Source organism: Meriones unguiculatus, chromosome 14 (assembly GCF_030254825.1).
Source record: "Meriones unguiculatus strain TT.TT164.6M chromosome 14, Bangor_MerUng_6.1, whole genome shotgun sequence".
Classification (NCBI taxonomy): domain Eukaryota; kingdom Metazoa; phylum Chordata; class Mammalia; order Rodentia; family Muridae; genus Meriones; species Meriones unguiculatus.
Genome location: NC_083361.1, coordinates 85,594,138 through 85,612,708, shown reverse-complemented (window position 1 = coordinate 85,612,708; position 18,571 = coordinate 85,594,138). Strand labels below are relative to the sequence as shown.

The window sequence follows — 18,571 nt, the reverse complement described above, 5'->3', positions numbered from 1 at the left end:
TGATTGAGGAAAGGGTTGACCAATGCCTGGCCCAACCGGAGACCCACCCCATGGGAGAGAGCCAACCCCTGACACTATTAACTATACTCTGCTATGCTTGCAAATGGGAGCCTAGCAAAACTGTGCTCTGAGAGGTCCCACCAAGCTCAAGTTGAAACAGATGCTGAGACCCACAGCCAAACATTAGGCAGAGCTTGGGGAGTCTTGTGGAAGAGCTGGGAGAAGGATAGAAGAACCTGGAGGGGACAAGAACTCCACAAGAAGACCAACTGAGTCAACTCACCTGGGGCCAAGGAGGCATACAGAGACTGAAGCACCAACCAAGGACCATGCATGGACTGGACCAAGGCCCCCTGACACAAATGTAACCAATGGGCAGCTTAGTCTTAATGTGAATTCTCTAGTAAGGAGAGCAGGAGCCATCTCTGACATGGACTCTGTTGCCTGCTTTTCAATCACTGGGGCTGCCTTGCCCAGTCTCAGTAGAAGAGACTCTTCTTGAAGGGACTTGATGTGCTAGGGTAGGCTGGTAGAGGCAGGGGGCTCCCCTTTTCTGAGAAGTAGAGGAGGGGGACAGGGAGAAAAGGAAGGGAGAGTGAGACTGGGAGGAGAGAAGGGAGGAGGCTATGATCAGTACGTAGAGTTAAAAAAAAAAGTTGTTGCACACAACAACCCTTAATGTAGAATTTAAAAATAGATTTATTTTATTTATTTTATGTATATGGGTATATGAATATGTATATGTATTTGGGTATGGGTATATGTATATGGGTATGGGTATGGGTCTATGTATATGTATATGTATATGGGTATATGTATATGGGTGTTTGTATATGGATGTGTTATGTATATGGGTGCTTGTGTGTCTATCTACCACATATGTGCAGTGCTGGCGGAGGCCAGAAAAGGGCCCTGGATTCTTCAGAACTGGAGTTACCCATGGTTGTGGGCCATGTGGGTGTTGGGAACCAAACCTGGAGCCTCTGGAAGCAGCTAGTGCTGTCAATCATGGAGGCATCACTTCAGCCCATTCATTGTAGATTTTATTTTGTCCTGTTTGCAGTGGAGGAAACCAAAATGAGGCTAAACTAGTTAGTATACAGCAAAGCCAGCACTGAAACCAAGCCATTCAGAAGCTTGGCTTATGGGTTAATTTTGCCATGGTTCCCATGGAAATGAACAAAGAAGGGGAGGGAGGAAGAGTGGGTTTTGAGTTAACAGGAACCAATGTGTACAAAGATGCAAAAGCTTGACATATTATTCAATTAATATAGAATCATTACTTTCTAGATGTCCAACTCCATGCTGGGCACCGAGATACAAAGGAAAGATGGGGCCCACTGCACATTAAGTTCATGGACCAAGGGGGATGGCAATGGGGCACACCTTTAATCCCAGCACTCAGGAGGCAGAGGCAGGAGGATCTCTGAGTTCAAGGCCAGCCTGGTCTACAGAGTAAGTTCCAGGAGAGCCAGGGCTACACAGAGAAACCCTGTCTTGAAAAACAACAACAACAAAACGTTCATGGGCCAAAAGGACCTTGTTATCATCACTTTCTACCTGTCTTAGTTATTTTCTATTCTTGTGATAAAACACCACGACCCAGGCAACTTATTAAAGAAAGTATTTAATTGGGCTTATGGTTTCAGAAGGTTAGAGTCCATGATGGTGGAGCCAAGGCATGGCACAAGAACAGCTGAGAGTTTACGTCTTGATCCACAAGCATGGGGCAGAAGCACACTGGGGATAGTGAGAGATTTCTGAAACCTCAAAGCCTATCCCCAAGGACTCACGTCCTCAAACAAAGGCCACTCCTTTCCAAATATCTCCACTATCAGAGGACAGAGTATTCACATCTATGAACCTATGAGGGATATTCTCATTCAGATCACCATAGTATCTAAGTTCAATACTCTTCTGTGTATATATGTGTGATCCTAAGGATTTAAACCTAGAATTCTGTGTATGAGCCAAACACTTTACCCATGTGTTTCATCATTAGCTTTCTCTTAATTTTGAGACAGGGCCTCCCTAATTTGCCCAGGATGACGGTGAACTCACTTGGTAGCCCATGCAGGCCTTGAACTTGTGATCCGCTTGACTTAGCCTCCCAAGTTACAGGCCTGTGACAACGCATGTCTCTATGAAATAGTGAATGAACTGTATTCTTCTAGAATCTAGAAGCCAAACCTTGAATAAGACAGTGAGATTGGTCCTAGTGACTTACAGTTCAGTGTATGAGCAAGACACAATTATGTTGCAGGCGCAGCACTAGGCTGAATAACAAGACCCTGAAGAGAACAGGGGGTGCTTACTTTGGCCAGGGCAAGTGAGAGTGGAATTGCTAGGACCTGTTTATATGAATGAATTTGTGAGAGGGTGGAGAAAGAAGATTCAGAAATGGAAGCAACTCAAGCAGAAAGACCAAGGAGGAAGTCTCCTCAGCGTGTCAACACGAGGCAAGAAGAATTTAAGCCGTCACAGTGACCCTAGGGAAGAGAACGGGAGGGATTCCAGGGAGCAGTCTAGGCATCAGTTCAGTACGGTAACCACAGCAGGAGCAGACAGTGAGCCGGCGCACTCACTCCGTTCTCCCAGCGGGGTGGCTCTGGCAGGAAAGGCTGGACGTGGTGGGACCTGGGGGGATCATCTTACTGATTAACTTCTTCCTGGGTGTTCCACAATCTTCACTCAGGCAAAGCATGTTGCTTCCTTTCCTGCTATACTGTGGTGACTCCACGTCTAACACAATGATGGAATTTACATAACTGAAATGTATTGATCCTGTTGACCAGGGAAGGTTACAGATGCCTCTTAGCCGCTAAGACAACGGTTCTCAAACTGTGCGTCACGGTCACTTTGGGGGTTGAATGACCCTTTCACAGGGGTCACCTAAGACCATCAGAAAACACAGATATCTACATTATGGTTCATAACAGTAGTAAAATTATGAAGTAGCAACAAAAATAATTCTATGGTTGGGAGAGGTCGCCACAACATGAGGAAGGTTGAGAACCACTACTCTAGGCACTTAGATATTTATGGATATCTCCTTATCCAAAAAACAATCTCAAAATCAACATAACAACAAATGGAAGTAGAATATATGGATGTGTACAAGAGCTCATGAGACACTGAGTCTTTGGGGGGAAGTTAGGGACTGTGTAGATGGAATGGTGAGAAGAAATGATGAGAAGAATGGAGGGAGTGACATGGTAGGGTCGGGGAATTTCCGTACCTAGATGCGGTGTGATCTGAGGATTTCCGAAGAGTAAAGCTCTCAACTGAAAAGGAAGCCGGAAATCGACAACGACTGGCTCCCAGGCTTCCAGGAAGTCAAATGCTCAACGTAAGCTAAGAAAGAAGAATCTGAGCCCAGCTGACCCAAGCTGGACACAAAAGCCTGGCAAGTCTCATGGTATCTCCAACCCCAAAGACAGGCTGCTTGTAAGCTGTTCCTCTGGGGTTTCGAATCCGAACCAGCCTCCAGGGTGGAGGGATCACTTTACTGCCCATCAGTTCCTCCTTCGGCTCCATATGGAACCGCTTAGTGAGCTGCTAGACAGAAAAAAAAAAAAAAAAATGTACAAGCATGGGCCCAAGCCAAGCCCAGCTTAAAAAGTAAAGTGTCCAGGAACAATTGAGGCTGAGCTCAGAGTGATTTTGCAGGACAGTTGGACAGGGAGGAGCTGGGAGGAGCCCTGAGACTAATTCGGCCCCAGCCACCAACCAACCCTCTACTCTGTGAGGTGAAAAAGCTGGTCTACTCCAGAAAACTCTTTGGGTCTCTTCATTTTCCACTCTACTTCTTTCTGACACTTTCCACAACAGAATAAATAGACTCCTTCCTTACTAGCGCAAGGACAAATGTTTAGTAGGCAGCCAAGAAAACAGAGGCACAAAGAGAAAGGGGTGAGGCGCAGGGGTGAATATTACTCCAAGTTAATCATCACACCAAAAGCACTGTCTATACCCTTGCCTTCCTTGCACCGCACTTCGCATTCTGATTTGTTTTAGACCGGGGGGGTTTGTTCTTTACTGCAGCACAACAAGCAATACAGTGGTCAAATATAACTTTTTTTTCCCTTTCACACAGGAAAGAAGTGGGGGGAATCTATAGACTGATATCTGAGGCTGGCTAGGAATGCAAAATTTGGCTGCATGCCCAGCCTCTGAACAAATAGCTCCTTTCCAGAGACTGAGTTATGGGACGCTAAAGGCAAACCTCAGGCTTTCCTAAATGGCTTTTTGCTTTAACAAATGCTGCTGAGACTGGAAAATCAGATCCTTTCCTTCAAGAATCTGCACATAAAATTTGCAACCCAATCCCTGCAATAAGCTTCCTCGGTAGGTCCCTCAACCGCAATACATGAGCCATGTCAATGCAATGTTTCTCCTTTGACACTGAGAAATGGGCTTTGTCATCATTCTTCTGAGACATTCTGAATGCGTCATTCTGAGCCCAGAAATAATTCCAGTCTTTCACTCTTTGTGGCAACAAAATAGACTAGAGATGTGCACACGCGCCTGCAGTCTGTGCACTCTGCTAGCACGTGTTGATGGGGACTCTAACTAGCACACATCCTATCCACTAGCAGGTAGTGATAGCTTCCGCAGCCAAAGCCACTTCCTTTCCCGAGTCAGAAATTCAAAGAATATAAACCAAGGGCCTTGGAAATAACATTTCAACTTATATAAAACCACCAGGTTAAGACTATAGAAAAATGAGCCGAAACTGCCCAAATTCTCACTTTAAAAGCAAACATTCCACTTGGGCTTTTAAGCATGACTTGGGAACAGGATTGTAGCCTCCACCACATCAGATTGAGCTTGATGAGATTAAATGTTCATAGTCATCTGAGAAAAAATAATTAGGATTTTTAAAAAATTCCTTTTTTAATCCGCCAGCATCCCAGCTAGTGCTTGCTGCTGACAGGGTCAGTAGTTTCATCCGTAAGCGCTGGCAGTCTGGTCTTGTTTTGTCTCACTCACAGATGTCTTCCTGCCTTACCTCCCCAGTGCTGGGATCATATTTGATCAGCCAGTCTTACATAGACATAAAGTGATAACTTTTTTTTTCAGCAGTTTACTACATGCTAAGCACACTGATAAATTAATTGGGACTCATTCACTTCAAGAACACTATGGGAGTAAGTGTTACCTTTAAAAAAAAAAAAGTCATTGTACTGATTAGGAAACTAAAGCTCAAAAATGTTACAAGGTCAGAGTCAAGAATTCAGACGGAGGTCTGCTGAGCTCCTGAATCTAGAGCTACAGGGTACTCTGACTACTGACAAAAGCCAAAGTACTTGTGGGGCTGTTTGGGTCCTGACATCTCAGGTAATGCGAGCAGGGGGGACATCGAACGTGATGGAATGGACACTGGAAATTAATCAAAACAACTATGTCCTAGCCATAGGTCTGCCATCTTTATTAAAACTGAGTAATCTACTAGGTCTTAGTTTTCTTACACACCGAATGATTTCTCACTTGCTAAGGGTGGAATGCCAATCTATTTCAAGGCAGTGTGTGAGAAATGAGGTTTCTGTGATTCTTCCACTGGTGACAAAGCCGGGACAAGATCTCCCTCACACTCCCAAACTGATCCTTCCACTCATACTCACAGTGTCCCCACACCCCTTTCCCCTGCTTACCCTCCTCCTCCTCCTCCTCCTCTTCTTTGTAGTGTAGACAGGTCTCTTAGCTTCTCCTAAACGTGTCTCATGTTTATGGAATCTTTTTCTTAGTGTAAGGATGACCTGGATTTTGTTGTTGTTGTTGTTAACAAACCAATTTGGATAATGCAAGCCGCACAAACGCTTACTGGCATATAAGTCCTCAGTTACCACCAATGGCCATTTGAAGAGCAGACTGCAGGATTAAGCCAACTCTTACGAAACTGACTGTCCTTAATGACCATTTCTTATAAACATTTGAGTGAGTGGAGCAGGGAGGGTTCTGGTGCTGGCATGGGGATTAATTTGAAATTTAAAGTTAAAGCTAGAAATCAAACAATCTGCTTGTGCTCTGTCTAGACAGACTGTAAGACCGAATGGATTTATGTGGAAGCAACTGCTTCTTATATCCCTTCGGCTTCTCAGTGCCCGAAGCAAAGAAGGCGCAAAGCATGTGGTATCACAATCAAGCATTCCTTTTTCATCCTGAACACTGATTAGTGCCACATTTTCTAACAATTTACCTCCCAGTGTTTAGCAAGACTTTGCTGCTGTTGGCTGTGCGTTTATGCACATTATCTTCAGCATTGCCTAGCATGAAACGGCTTTTCACTATGTTTTCTTGGAGTCAGACATTTTCACCCACATACAACCTCTCAGCTACTGCTTACACTCAGCGAGCTTTTTCACCTGTGGGAACGAAATGAGAGCTGTAAGGGTCATCGCACTGCTCCGTGTCTGCGGAAACTTGACGAGGAGCCCCGGGGTCACTCACAGCTCGTTACAGCATTCCTGAGATCCAGCTAGATTCTAGAACCACCAGGGGACCAACTTGGACGAGACAGACAGGCAGAGGCAGAAGGTGTGAGGGAGCGCCCTCCCACAGTGGGACACAGAAGCCCCTGCCCCGCACCCCGCTCCGAGCGCCTCAGGGTCCCCGCAGCGGGGCAGCTGGTCTGGCCTGGGGCCGGGGCCTCCGCTCGTCCCCGCCGGCGCCCGCGGGGGGCTCGCAGCCCTCACCTGGTCAGGTCGCGCAGCCGCGCCTCTTCGCCGCGCAGGTAGCGCCTCAGGGTCGCCAGCAGCCGGCGCTCGGGCGCCAGGGCGCGCGCCACGCTGGTGAGCGCCGAGAACGTGTCCCCGCGCTCGGCGGCCGCCGCGGGGCCCCCGGCCCCGAGCGCCAGCAGCGCCAGCAGCGCCGCCAGCCGCGCCCCGGGGCCCATCGCGGGCTCGCGCGTCCCTCCGCGCTCCCGCCGGCGCCGCCCCGGCCGCCGCCCCGCCCGCGGCCTCGCCCTCCGCCGCCCCCTCAACCCCACAGCACCTCCGTGCCCGCCGGCCGCCAGCGCCGCGCTGATCCCAGCGTGCCTGGAGCACTTGGGGAAACTGAGGCAGAGCGGGTGAGCAGTGGATTCACTAGTAACGGCCGCGCCGCGCCATCAGCGAAAACTACAAACACCCTCGGGATCGTCAGGGGACACTCCACAGGGTGACAGATAACAGCATGTGGACAGAAGAGCGGGTGGCAGGGCGGAGGGGAAACGCTTCATAGATCGGGTCCCTACATGGTCACACAAAAGCATGATCTTTCTGTTCCACGAGGCTGCTTGTTTCTTTCACCCGTTACTCATTTGCCAGACAACGTTCGTTCATTTACGCATGCATTTAAGTGTTCAGGAACATCTGTGCAGATGTAGCCTGTTGCTCGTAAAGGCAGATGGAAATATAAACCTCTACAAAACCTCATGGGTAATCATAGGCTGTGCAATGGGTGAGGACACTGAAGAGGGACCCCACCCGGCGTGAAATGATCGAGGGAGGGCTTCAGAGAGCTAATGTGTGTAGTTCCCACAGGATTGTGACTTTAGGCCATACTAGATTATCCTGGTGGGCTCGGTGCAATTGCCAACCTTCTTTTAAAAAGGCAAAGAAAGATGCAGGTCGATGACAGCAAAATCACATAGATTTGATGATGCTCAGTTGCTGACTTTGAAAATGGATAAATGCAGTGGGGAGAGGTTGCTTACGCCTGTGATCCCAGCACTCCGGGAGGAGGTGGAGGCAGGCAGATCTCTGTGAGTTCAAGGCCAGGCTGGTCTACAAATCGAGTCCAGGACAGCCGAGGCTACACAGAGAATCCCCATCGAGGGGAGGGGGGAGAGGGAGAGAGAGAGAAGGGATCAATGGTTTGTGAGTAGCAGACTGTGAGAAGTTTCTAGAAAGCTGAGAAAGCTAGAGGATAGGTCTTTCCTAATCCGCAGAAGGAACAAATAGCTGGTGACACTTTAATTTTAGCTCTGTGACACTAACTTGTTATGGTTTGAATTTGAAATGTGCCCCCACAGGTTCCTTCTCTTTAATACTTGGTGGAAAGCAAGCTATGGGGCTTTGGGGCAGTGGGGCTTCCATAGTCCACCAGGGCAGTCTTCAGGGTATAGCCAGGCTTCACTTCTGGCCTGAAACACCAGGTTCCTGTCTGCTGTGACGTGATCACCAGGCACTTATTCTAGCCACCACGGTGGAACAGCTTCTGCCACACCTTCCTTTTTAGGCTGGACCCCATGAGCCAAAACAGAGCTTTTCTCCCTTACGTTGCATCTGTCAGGTATTTGGTTGCAGTGATGAAAACGTACCTAATGCTTCACTTCAGACTTCTGAATTCTTTTTGTCTTTTTTTTTTTTTTTTTCCAGAGCTGAGGACCAAACCCAGGGCCTCTACCGCTGAGCTAAATCCCCAACCCCGACTTCTGAGTTCTGAGTCGGTAGGTAAACAGCTTTGAGTTTGTAAGTCGTTGAGGAAACTGGGGATGGTGAGATGCTCGGCAGCTAAGAGTGCGTGCTGCTCTTGCTGAAGCCCTGAGTTGGGTTTCCAGCATCCACCATGGAAGGGGGCTCACATGTAACTGCAGCTCCAGGGGAACCAGCCAACTAAGATGATTGTGTGCTTTTTGTTTCTTATTTGCTTAATGTGGTGTGTTATATAATTGATTGTTGTATTGTAGAGTCAGATTTTTCCAAAACCCTACTTTATTTAGGGTTCTTAAACGCTTCTACCTCCCTTCCAACCCACTGACCAGAGGTAGGGAGAAAAGAAGGTTATGAGAAAAAGGGGGTTGCGGACCTTTTTAGACATAGTTCCTTGGGGCAATTCCAGCAGTCCAGTCAAATAACAAAACACCAAACAGTGACACAAATCAACAGCAGTGGCACATTTCAGCAGAAACAGCAAAAATCCGCCAAATCAGAATGAGTCAGCAAAAGCAGCAAAGGGGAGAAATGCTCTGGAGCATTTCTCTCTGAGAAGTGAAGTGTTGAAAACGAAGACCAGTGAACCAATGTGGACAGTTGCAAAGTATAGCAATCTGAAAGCGTTGTCTCCCTGTCCATGGGCTATTTATCCATTCAGAGTCCACGGAGGCTGTTTAAAAGCCACACCCCTGGGAGGTTTCACCTTCCCCCCATCAGAATGGCTAAGATCAAAAACCCAAGTGACAGCCGATGCTGGAGAAGATTAGTGCTTCCTCAAGATACAGCTATACCACTGCTAGGTATATACCCAAAATTTGCTCAAGTACACAACAAGAATATTTGTTCAACCTTGTTTGTAGCAGCTCTATTTGTAATAGCCAGAAGCTGGAAACAACTCAGATGTCCCTCAACAGAGGAATGGATACAAAAACTGTGGTACATTTACACAGTGGAATACTACTCAGCAATTAAACACAAGGAAATCATGAAATTTGCAGGCAAATGGTGGGATCTAGAAAAGATCATCTTGAGTGAGGTAACCCAGAAACAGAAAGACACACATGGTATATACTCACTCATAAGTGGTTATTAGACATTTAATATAGGATAAACATACTAAAATCTATACTCCTAAAGAAGCTAAACAACAAGACCCTAGGGAAGATGCTCAATCCTCATTCAGAAGGACAAACATGGTGGACATCAGAAGCTGGAGAAGACAGGGAACAGGACAGGAGCCTACCAGACAGGGCCTCTGAAAGACTCTACAGATCCAGGTATTGAAGCAGATGCTGAGACTCATGTAGCCCATAGATTCAGTCTCCTAGTGGGATTCCTATTTAGGGGAACAGGGATTTTCTCTGACATGAACTCAGTGGCGGGCAGTGCAGCCTTGACAGGCCACAGAGGAAGACAGTATAGTCCTGGTGAGACCTGATTGGCTAGGGTCAAATAGAAAGGGAGGAGGACCTCTATCAGTGGACTAGGGGAGAGGCATAGGGGGAGAAAAGGGAGGGAGGGTAAGATTGGGAGGAGATGAAGGAGAGGCCACAGCCAGGATACAAATTGAATAAATTGTTATAAATGATAAAAAGAAAAGAAAAAAAACCACACCCCTTGCAAAAGGCAGCTTCCAGCAAAACATTAGAACTCTCTCATTGTATGTTAAACCAACCTTGCCTGGCTTAAGGTAAATCCTCTTTGGTCAGGATACAGTCTTGTTGACATGTTGCTGGATTTTGTTCCATAATATTTTGTTGTAGGTTTTTATGCCTGTGTTATTAGAGAAGTTGGCCATAGTTTTCTCACATTATTTTTGTCTGGTCTTCATGTCAGTGTGAACTAGTTTCAGAGAATACACTGGGAAGTGTTCCCTCCTTTCCTACATTTTAGAAGAGTTTGGAAAGGACAGAAAATTGTTCTGCTTTGAATATCTGGAAGAATTCACTGTTAAAGTCAGTTAATTTTAAGCTTTCTTTTGGGAACTTTTCTGACTCTCGATTCAATCCCCATAGCAATTGTTTTAAAGCAAGGTGGAGACAATTAATTCTATTAATTTTCTTCCATCTAAGACTTTCATTTCTGAAGTTTGTCTTCACTGGCTATAAAATGTCATGTTAACGCTCCCCCTTTTTTTTTTTTTTTTTTGGCACTTTAGATTTTTCTGTCCTCTGTGGAAAATACACAGCTATTTCAATCATTGTTCTTTTCAAGTAATGAATCATTTTCTCTAGCTAGTTTCAAAATTACATGCTTCGTCATGTTTTCTTTTCCTTTTCAGCAGTTTAATGGATAGGCATAGATTTCTTTGAGTTTATCCTGTTTAGAGGTCACTAAATTTGCTTGCTTCTGTAACTTGTGCCTTTTATCAAATGTGGGACTAGTCCTACATTTTTTTCCTGAAGTTTCTTGACATAAATATGGTATTTCCTACCAGGTTTCTGAGGCTCAGATAATTTTTTTTTTTTTAGAAAACTAGCTTTCTATTCATTCACATCACATAATTTCTATGAGTCTGCATTTAAACTCACTGGTGCCTCTGTCATCTTTACTCTGCTATCAATCCTAACGTCCATTTGGTTCCTCCTCATGTCATGATCCTTCTCACCTTTTCCTTCATTTCAAGAATGCTCACTCTTAGAGCATATTTTCTAAGTTATTTTCAATAACTAGCATTTTTGTTTTGTCTTCATCAACATTTATCAGTTGCCCTTTTGTTTTTGTTATTACCTTTTTATGCTGATTGAGTTTTTATTTACTCTTTGTATGCTAAGTAATCCTGGATTAAACACCAAACAATTGGAATTTTTATGAGCTGTGATCATACTGATTTAGAGGAATGGTTCTCAACCTGTAGGTCAGGACCACTTTGGGGGTCTCACACCATATGTCTCGCATATTAGATATTTTTACATTACAACTCATAACAGTAGCAAAATTACAGTTATGAAGTAGCGATGAAATAATGTTATGGTTGGGAGGTCACTATAACACGAGAAACTTTATTAAAGGGTCACAGCATGAGGAACGTTGAGAACCACTGATTTAGAGGGCTTTTTTTTTCTTGGTGTTCTCCATGACCTCTGGCTTTTTCTCCCATTTATTTATTTGTTCGTTTGTTTAATCTCTTTATAGCTGATCCCATCCCCCTTCCTCCTCTCCTTCCAGGCCCACTCTCTTTTTCCCAGAGAATGGCCCCCAAGGGGTATCAACCCACCCTGCCACCTCAAGTCACAGAAGGACTTAAGTGCATCCTCTTCCAGTGGGGTCTGATAAGACAGCCCAGCTAGGGGAAAGGGATCCAGAGGCAGGCAACAGTAAGAGACAGCCTCTGCTCCCATTGTTAGGGGACCCACAAGTTGACCATGCCTCACATCTGTTACATATGTGTAGAGGGTCTAGGTCCAATACATGCATGCTCTTTGGTTGGTGGCTCAGTCTCTGTGAGCCTCAATGAGCCCAGGTTAGTTGACTCTGTAGGTCTTCTTGTCTTGTCCTTGACTCCGTTTGGCTCCCTCAATCCTTCTTCCACTCTTCCATAGAAGTCCCTGAGTTCAGCCTATTTGCTGTGGGTCTCTGCATCTGTTTCCATCAGCTGCTGGATGAAGCCTCTCAGAAGACAGTTATGCCAGGCTCCTGTCTGCGAGCACAGCAGAGTATCGTTAATAGCGTCAGGCGATGGCTCTCTCTCTCTTGGGGTGGGTCTCAGGTTGGGCCAGTCATTGGTTTGCCATTCCCTCAATCTCTGCTTCATCTTTACCCCTACACTTTTTGTAGGCAAGACAAATTTTGGGTCAAAGGTTTTATGGGTGGGTTGGTGTCCCTCTCCCCCCACTGGAGGTCCCACCTGGCTACAGGAGGTGGCCACTTTAGGTTCCTTAATCCCCGTTGTAAGATGTCTCAGCTAGGGTCACCACCATAGACTCCCAGAAGCCTCCCCTGTCCCGACAATTGGAATATTATGTCTGGCTCTTCTTTACTTTCTGTCTGGCATGCCATCGATACAGGTGGACTCAGGTCTGATGTGCTGATTGGCCTCTCTGGCTGTAACACCATTGCTACCCCAGTTGCAATGACATTCAGATGCATCCAAGTTGTGAACATAATTGGCTAGTTTGGGATATGGACAGTGGTGCATTGTACCCCGTGTCTCAGTACTCAAGACTATGCCATGCTCTTAAGCATCAACTCTGTAGCGATACAGCTTAATACTGGGCCCAGGAATTACAGAATTTCACTAACGAGTCTTTCCCCCACTGAGGCCTGACACTTGGCCAGTCTTTTGAGCTCTCCATTTGGGTTCTCTGGACAGAAACCTGGGCCTTCAGTTAACCTACCCTGCCATTTATTTCCTAGGACTGGATACAAGTATTAGAAGTCCAGAGTCCTCAAACCCCCCTGCTTTGTGTGTTTTGTCCAGGTTTTAATAGCTGCATGCAGTGGACAAGGAGGGTAAGACAGGCCCTTCATCTCATCTACAAGAACTTCCTATAGCATAGGAATTTGCTTAATTTTTTTATTGGGGAAGATTTTTTTCTGAAGTCCCTCTGAGTCACAACATAAGCCCCAGATCAATTACAGCCAAAGCAAACTAAAACTTAACTAAGTTATGGGGCAAATGCAAATCATTTTGTGGTGTTGGAATAGGTGTTTTCTGCTGGGCATGATGGCACACACCTGTAATTACAGCAATCGGGAGGTGGGGCCAGAGGATCAATTCAAAGCAGTCTTGGCTACATAGACACAACTACATTCTTAAGACAATACTACATTCCTGTTTGGTATTTAGCAAGCTGTGAGGTTTCCTGTTTGGACTTTATTTTGTGAACCTGTGTTATTAGGCCATCCCTATATTTGAAGGTCAAAAATGAAAAGTGTTTTCAGCTTTGAGGAAATGTTACATAGTTAGGCTTTTTAGGAAAAGAGAGAGAGAGAGAGAGGAATTACAAAAGAAATAAAATGGCCAAAGAAGGATCAAGATTTCAAATAAGCCTGAAGGCAGGAAAAGAGAGCCGTATCTTCAAAAACAGTCAATCCCTGAGCTCATCTTGCCCTCCCTGCTCACCCCCTTCCCTGTGCTGCTTTTCAGTCTTGTCATTTCTGGCTCCTTTCCTGACTCGTCCCTGACTCATGAGTAATTTCTGACCACCTCCTTTTCATGCTTTGTGCATCTCCGCAGGGACATTCTGTCTGCAGGCTAACTTAAGGTCCCCATATTTTCCATGAGAAACACACCCTATGTTTTTCATTAGAAGACTTTATCGAAATCATAATTTATTTGTGTGGGAAATAGCTGTCTGCTGCCACTAGGTCAGAAGTTTCAGGCATGCAGGGCTGTGCCTAGTGGAGTGCCTGGCAATAATCAGCATGCATTCAAAAGCAAAGAATACAGTACGAAAGCATCAGAACAATCCATCCACCTCTCTCTTCATTCAAGACTTACGACCCCAGCCTTCTGCCAAACCTTTTATAATGCTTATCTCCATTTATTTTTACAATGAATCCACATTGTATTTATTAGTTAAGTGTCTGCAGCAACAACAACGAAATACCTGACAACAGCAACTTGAGCTTACAGTTTCAGGGACTATGTACAGCTCATCATGGCCAGTCTACCACACCTCCTCTGAGGCCACCATCATCCACTGCTTGGGCTCAGCTCACTTTCTTTTTACTTAGCCCACAACCATAGCCTCTGGACTGGTACTGCCCGGAGTTAAGATGGATCTCGCTGCCTCATTTCATCTAATCTAGACAATTCCTTACAGATCTGTGAGTTTTGTTTCCATGGTGACCCTAAACTAACCATCACAGGTGGCTCAGCCATTAAGAGCACTTGAAGCTCTTGCAGAGGACCTAAGTTTGACTTCCTACACCTACGAAACAGCTAACAACCAATGTGCAAGCTCAGTTCCAGAGGGTCCAATGCCCCTTTCTGGCCTCTGTGGGTACCAGGCACTCATGTAGTGCACATACATACACGTGAGCAAAGCATGCATACACATAAAACAAAAAAATAGACCTAAAAAAATTCAAGCATCGTGAAATATGTATTGCACTTTGCAGTTCAGAACACTGCGAGATACAGGAAAATAAAGCCAGAGCATGGACAGTCTTTAAGGCTTAGTTGCATGTTCCATGGTATCATTTTATTTTTTTTTTTGTGTGTGTGTGGGTATTTTGAACACATGTATGTCTACACATAGGTACCTGGTGCCCAGAAGAGGGCAAAAATCCTCTGGAAGTGGAGGTAGATTGCAATCTGCTATATGGGTGAGGAATTGAACCCAGATCCTCTGAAAGAGCGCTGGTGCCACATGTAGGCTCCAGAAACGTTATTATTTTAATGTGTCTGGGGGTTTTGCCTGTAAGTACATATACGTACTACATGCATACCCAGTGCCCATAAGGGCCAGAAGAGGCTTCAGAGCCCCTGGAACTGGACTTAGAGGTAATTGTAAGCTGCTATGACAGCTGGAAGAGCAGCCGATGCTCTTAACGGATAAACCATGTCTCCACCCCTCATTTCCTTAGGTTGCTCTTATCAATTCCTGGGTTAGCCTTTCTCTATATTCAGGAGTTTCTGGGAGCTGACTCCAACTCACTTCTCTATTAAAAGAGGGAACAATAACCTCTACTCTGGCTCCCAGAGGCCAATATGGAGGAAAGTCAGCCGCCCTCTGAAAGCTCTTCCGATGATTCCAAGTTGAACTGTACAGGAGGAAGGAGTACTGTCACGGGTAACCTAGTCTTGTGGATTTCAGCTGGCTCAGACACGGCTTTATCCAGGACCTGAACAGCCAGTTTACTAAAACAAAACAACAACCAATACCTCAAGTCACATTTCCTTTCAAAGCAGATGGGTCTTCCCAAAGAAATCTTTTATGAGAGCAGAGACGTTCTCACACTGCCCCCTAGTGGGACCTAGAAGCCAGTACGCGCCCACCATCCTTGGTAAGCATTTGTTATTATTGCTTTAGCCAAAAAGATTGATTTCTTTTTGTACAGTCAGGCTTCAAAGCCCATGAGTTCTACACCTTCAGCTTTAACCGAGTATTGGAAACACTGAAGAAAATGGTGATTGTACTGGACATGCAAAGATGTCTTTCTTTGGACATGAGGTCTCATTTTACAGCCCATAGTGCCCTGAAGTCATGGCGATCCTCCTACTTCATCCTCAGAAATGCTGGTACAAGCATGAGCTACCATGCCAGGGACAACAGATTTTAAAACACATGTAAAATAGTTCAATACAAATCATAATACTCAAAGAAAATACTCTATCTTTTTAATATAAATGTATAAATGTAAAAATCTGGGACTGAACAATGCTCACCACCTAAATTGTAAAGATATCCATGTTCCTCTTTCCTCCCCAACAACATGCACTTAATTGTGTGACTTGATTTTGTGTCTACACTATTAAGAGGGTGAGGCTAGGGCTGAAGAGATGGCTCAATGCTTAAGGGCACTTAATTGCTCTTGCAGAGGACCTGGGTTCAGTTCTTGGCACCCAAATGGCAGCTTGCAACCATTTTTAACTCCAGTTCCAGGGGCTCTAATGTCATCTTCTGGCTTCTGTAGGCACTATATGAATATGGCACACGTATGCACACAAGCTCACGCAAATACATGAAAATAAATAAATCTAAAAAAAAAAAAAAACTTAAGAAAAGGTGCGGTTCCATTTTGTAAGCAAATAAATCTACAGTGGCCCCAAGTAAGTTGGTGGTTGCTGGAGGACACATGTAAGAGCGGTGGGGACAGAGGGAGATGCTTCCAGGGACGCACTGCCGTGGCAGGTGTGTTCACTCTCTTGATGGGGAGGGCGGTTTCATTGTCCCACATATATGCTAAACTATATCAGATCACGGGGTTGGAGAAATGGCTCAGAAGTACGGTGCCTGCGGCATAAGCTTGAAGATCATGGTCTGGAGTCCAGGATCCACGTAAGCCGGGTACAAGGAGGATAGAGAGAGGAGGGCAGAGACAGGTGAACCTCGGAAGCCCACTGGCCAGCCAGCCCAACTAAATAGATGATCTTTCAGTCCAGCTAGAGACCCTCTCTCAAAAAAGAAAGATAAAAAAGATGGAGAGGGAACAAGACACAAGACACCCAATGCCAATCTTTGGTGCACACACATGCAATGATCAGCCATGTCCACCCATGCACATGACACACTAATACATGTACTACATACACACACAACCCACAAAATGTACCAAATTGTGTGATATATGAAATTTACATACTGTCAATTATAGCATGTTAAAGCACTAAAATAAGAAGCAGAGTCTATTTCCCTTGCCCTTGGATCTGGGAAGCCCTTATGACTTTTCTTGGCCAATACTTTGCAACAGAAAACAATTCCGAGCACAGGCCTCTAGAGGCTCTGCCTATTTGTGTGCCTAAGAACCTGCCCAGATGCACATGTGAATAGGCCTAAGTTAGTGTGATGCACTATCAGACCACATGGGGCAGAGTGAAGGCATCCTAAATTAATGGGAATTAAACTACCAAAATGACCTGACTGATAAAAGAACTAGCCAGAACCTGAAGAGCCACCCACCTGATCTTGGTTAAAATTGTCTATCCATACAACTGTAAGAAATGGTTGTTTTCCTCTCATTGGGTTGCCTTATACAGCCTTAATATGAGGTGAGGTTAAAAAAAATTTGTTTCATCAGGATTGGCTACACTGTCTTCCTCTGTGGCCTGGAAAGGCTGCACCTCCCTCAGGGGGAGGTGATCAAAGAGCCAGCCACTGAGTTCATGTCAGGGACAGTCCCTGTTCCCCTTACTAGGGAACTCACCTAGACACTGAGCTTCCATGGGCTACATCTGTGCAGGGGTTCTAGGTTACCTCCATGCATGGTCCTTGATTGGAGTATCAGTCTCAGGAAAGATCCCTGTTTTTTTGTTTTTGTTTCTTTGTCTTTTGCTCTCCTTGTGGGGCTCCTGTACCTTCCAGGTCTTTCTATTACCCCCTTCTTTCATAAGATTCTCTGCACTCTGCCTAAAGTTTGGGAGGACCACCTCCCTCATCTGTGGACTGGGGGAGGGGTACAGGTGGAGAAGAGGAAAGGAGGGGATGAGGGGATGAGGGAGGGGGCTACAGTTGGGATACACAGTAAATAAACTAATTAATAAAAAAAATAAAAATTAAAAAATGGTTGTTTTAAGCCTCCAACATTTTCAGTTGTTTTGTTATGAGTTGACTGAGAAAGTCAGGCATGGTGGTGCACTCCTCTAATCCCAGCACACCAGAGGAAGACACAGGTGAACCTCTGTGAGTTTGAGGCAGAGAAGAAAAAGAAGACGAAGAAGAAGAGGAGGAGGAGGAGGAGGAGGAGGAGGAGGAGGAGGAAGAAGAAGAAAATTAGAAGAAAGAAGAAGGAAGAAGAAGAAAGAAGAAAAAGGAAAAAGGAAGAAGGAAGAAGGAAGAAGAGGAAGAAGGAAGGAAAGAAGGGAGGAGGAGGAGGAGGAGGAAGAAGAAGAAGAGGAGGAAGAAGAAGAAGAGGAAGAAGAGGAAGAAGAAGAAGAAGAAGAAGAAGAAGAAGAAGAAGAAGAAGAAGAAGAAGAAGAAGAAGAAGACGACGACGACGACGACGACAGCAAACTAGACTGGAGAAAGTGCCTGTTTGCAAAAAGAATTCAGAGAGAGTGGCCAGCAAGGCAGGACTTACTAAAATACAAAAGTTGGGCTGGAGAGATGGCTGAGGTTAAGAGTGCTTGTTGTGCAAGCACAAGGCCCTGAATTTGGGCCCACAGCACACATGTAAAAAGCTGCCGTTGAGTGTAACTGCAGCACTGGAGTTGGGGAGAGAGGAGGCTCATGGGGGCTTGTTGGGTTCTAGTGTAGTAGGCAAAGGAGCTCTAGGTTCGGCGAGACTGTCTAAAGTGAATAAGGTACAGTGATAGGAGGCATCCAATGGCTTCCTCTAACCTTCCTACACATGTTCACAGGCACACACACTCACAAACACACAAAACAAACAGAAATGCCAAAATTCAGTGTAGAGAGGAAGGGGGAGGACTCTCCCAGCTTCAGCAGTTTCCCTTTTCTGCCCTTCTGCAACATTTTATTCTTAGTTTATTGGTACATTTCTGTTATAACAGGTTGTCTTCTGAAGCATGTGTTATAGACTTACAA

General features: G+C 45.4%; 1 protein-coding gene and 1 long non-coding RNA gene across 6 annotated transcripts in view; one reads left to right on the top strand and one right to left on the bottom strand.

The window, feature by feature from the left end:
• Positions 1–6,910, bottom strand: part of P4ha3 (prolyl 4-hydroxylase subunit alpha 3) — a 36,920-nt gene extending 30,010 nt beyond the window's left edge. For all 5 annotated transcript variants that reach the window (XM_021660698.2, XM_060367652.1, XM_060367653.1 and 2 more), the window contains exon 1: positions 6,696–6,910. In XM_021660698.2, coding sequence (XP_021516373.1) covers positions 6,696–6,895 — 200 coding nt within the window. In that variant the 5' untranslated portion in view covers positions 6,896–6,910. The remainder of the gene's footprint in view (positions 1–6,695) is intronic.
• LOC132647268 (uncharacterized) overlaps positions 6,903–18,571 on the top strand; it is a 48,240-nt gene continuing 36,571 nt past the window's right edge. Inside the window, exons 1-2 of the long non-coding RNA XR_009585641.1 lie at positions 6,903–7,069; positions 8,361–8,431. This is a non-coding gene — a long non-coding RNA (uncharacterized LOC132647268). The remainder of the gene's footprint in view (positions 7,070–8,360; positions 8,432–18,571) is intronic.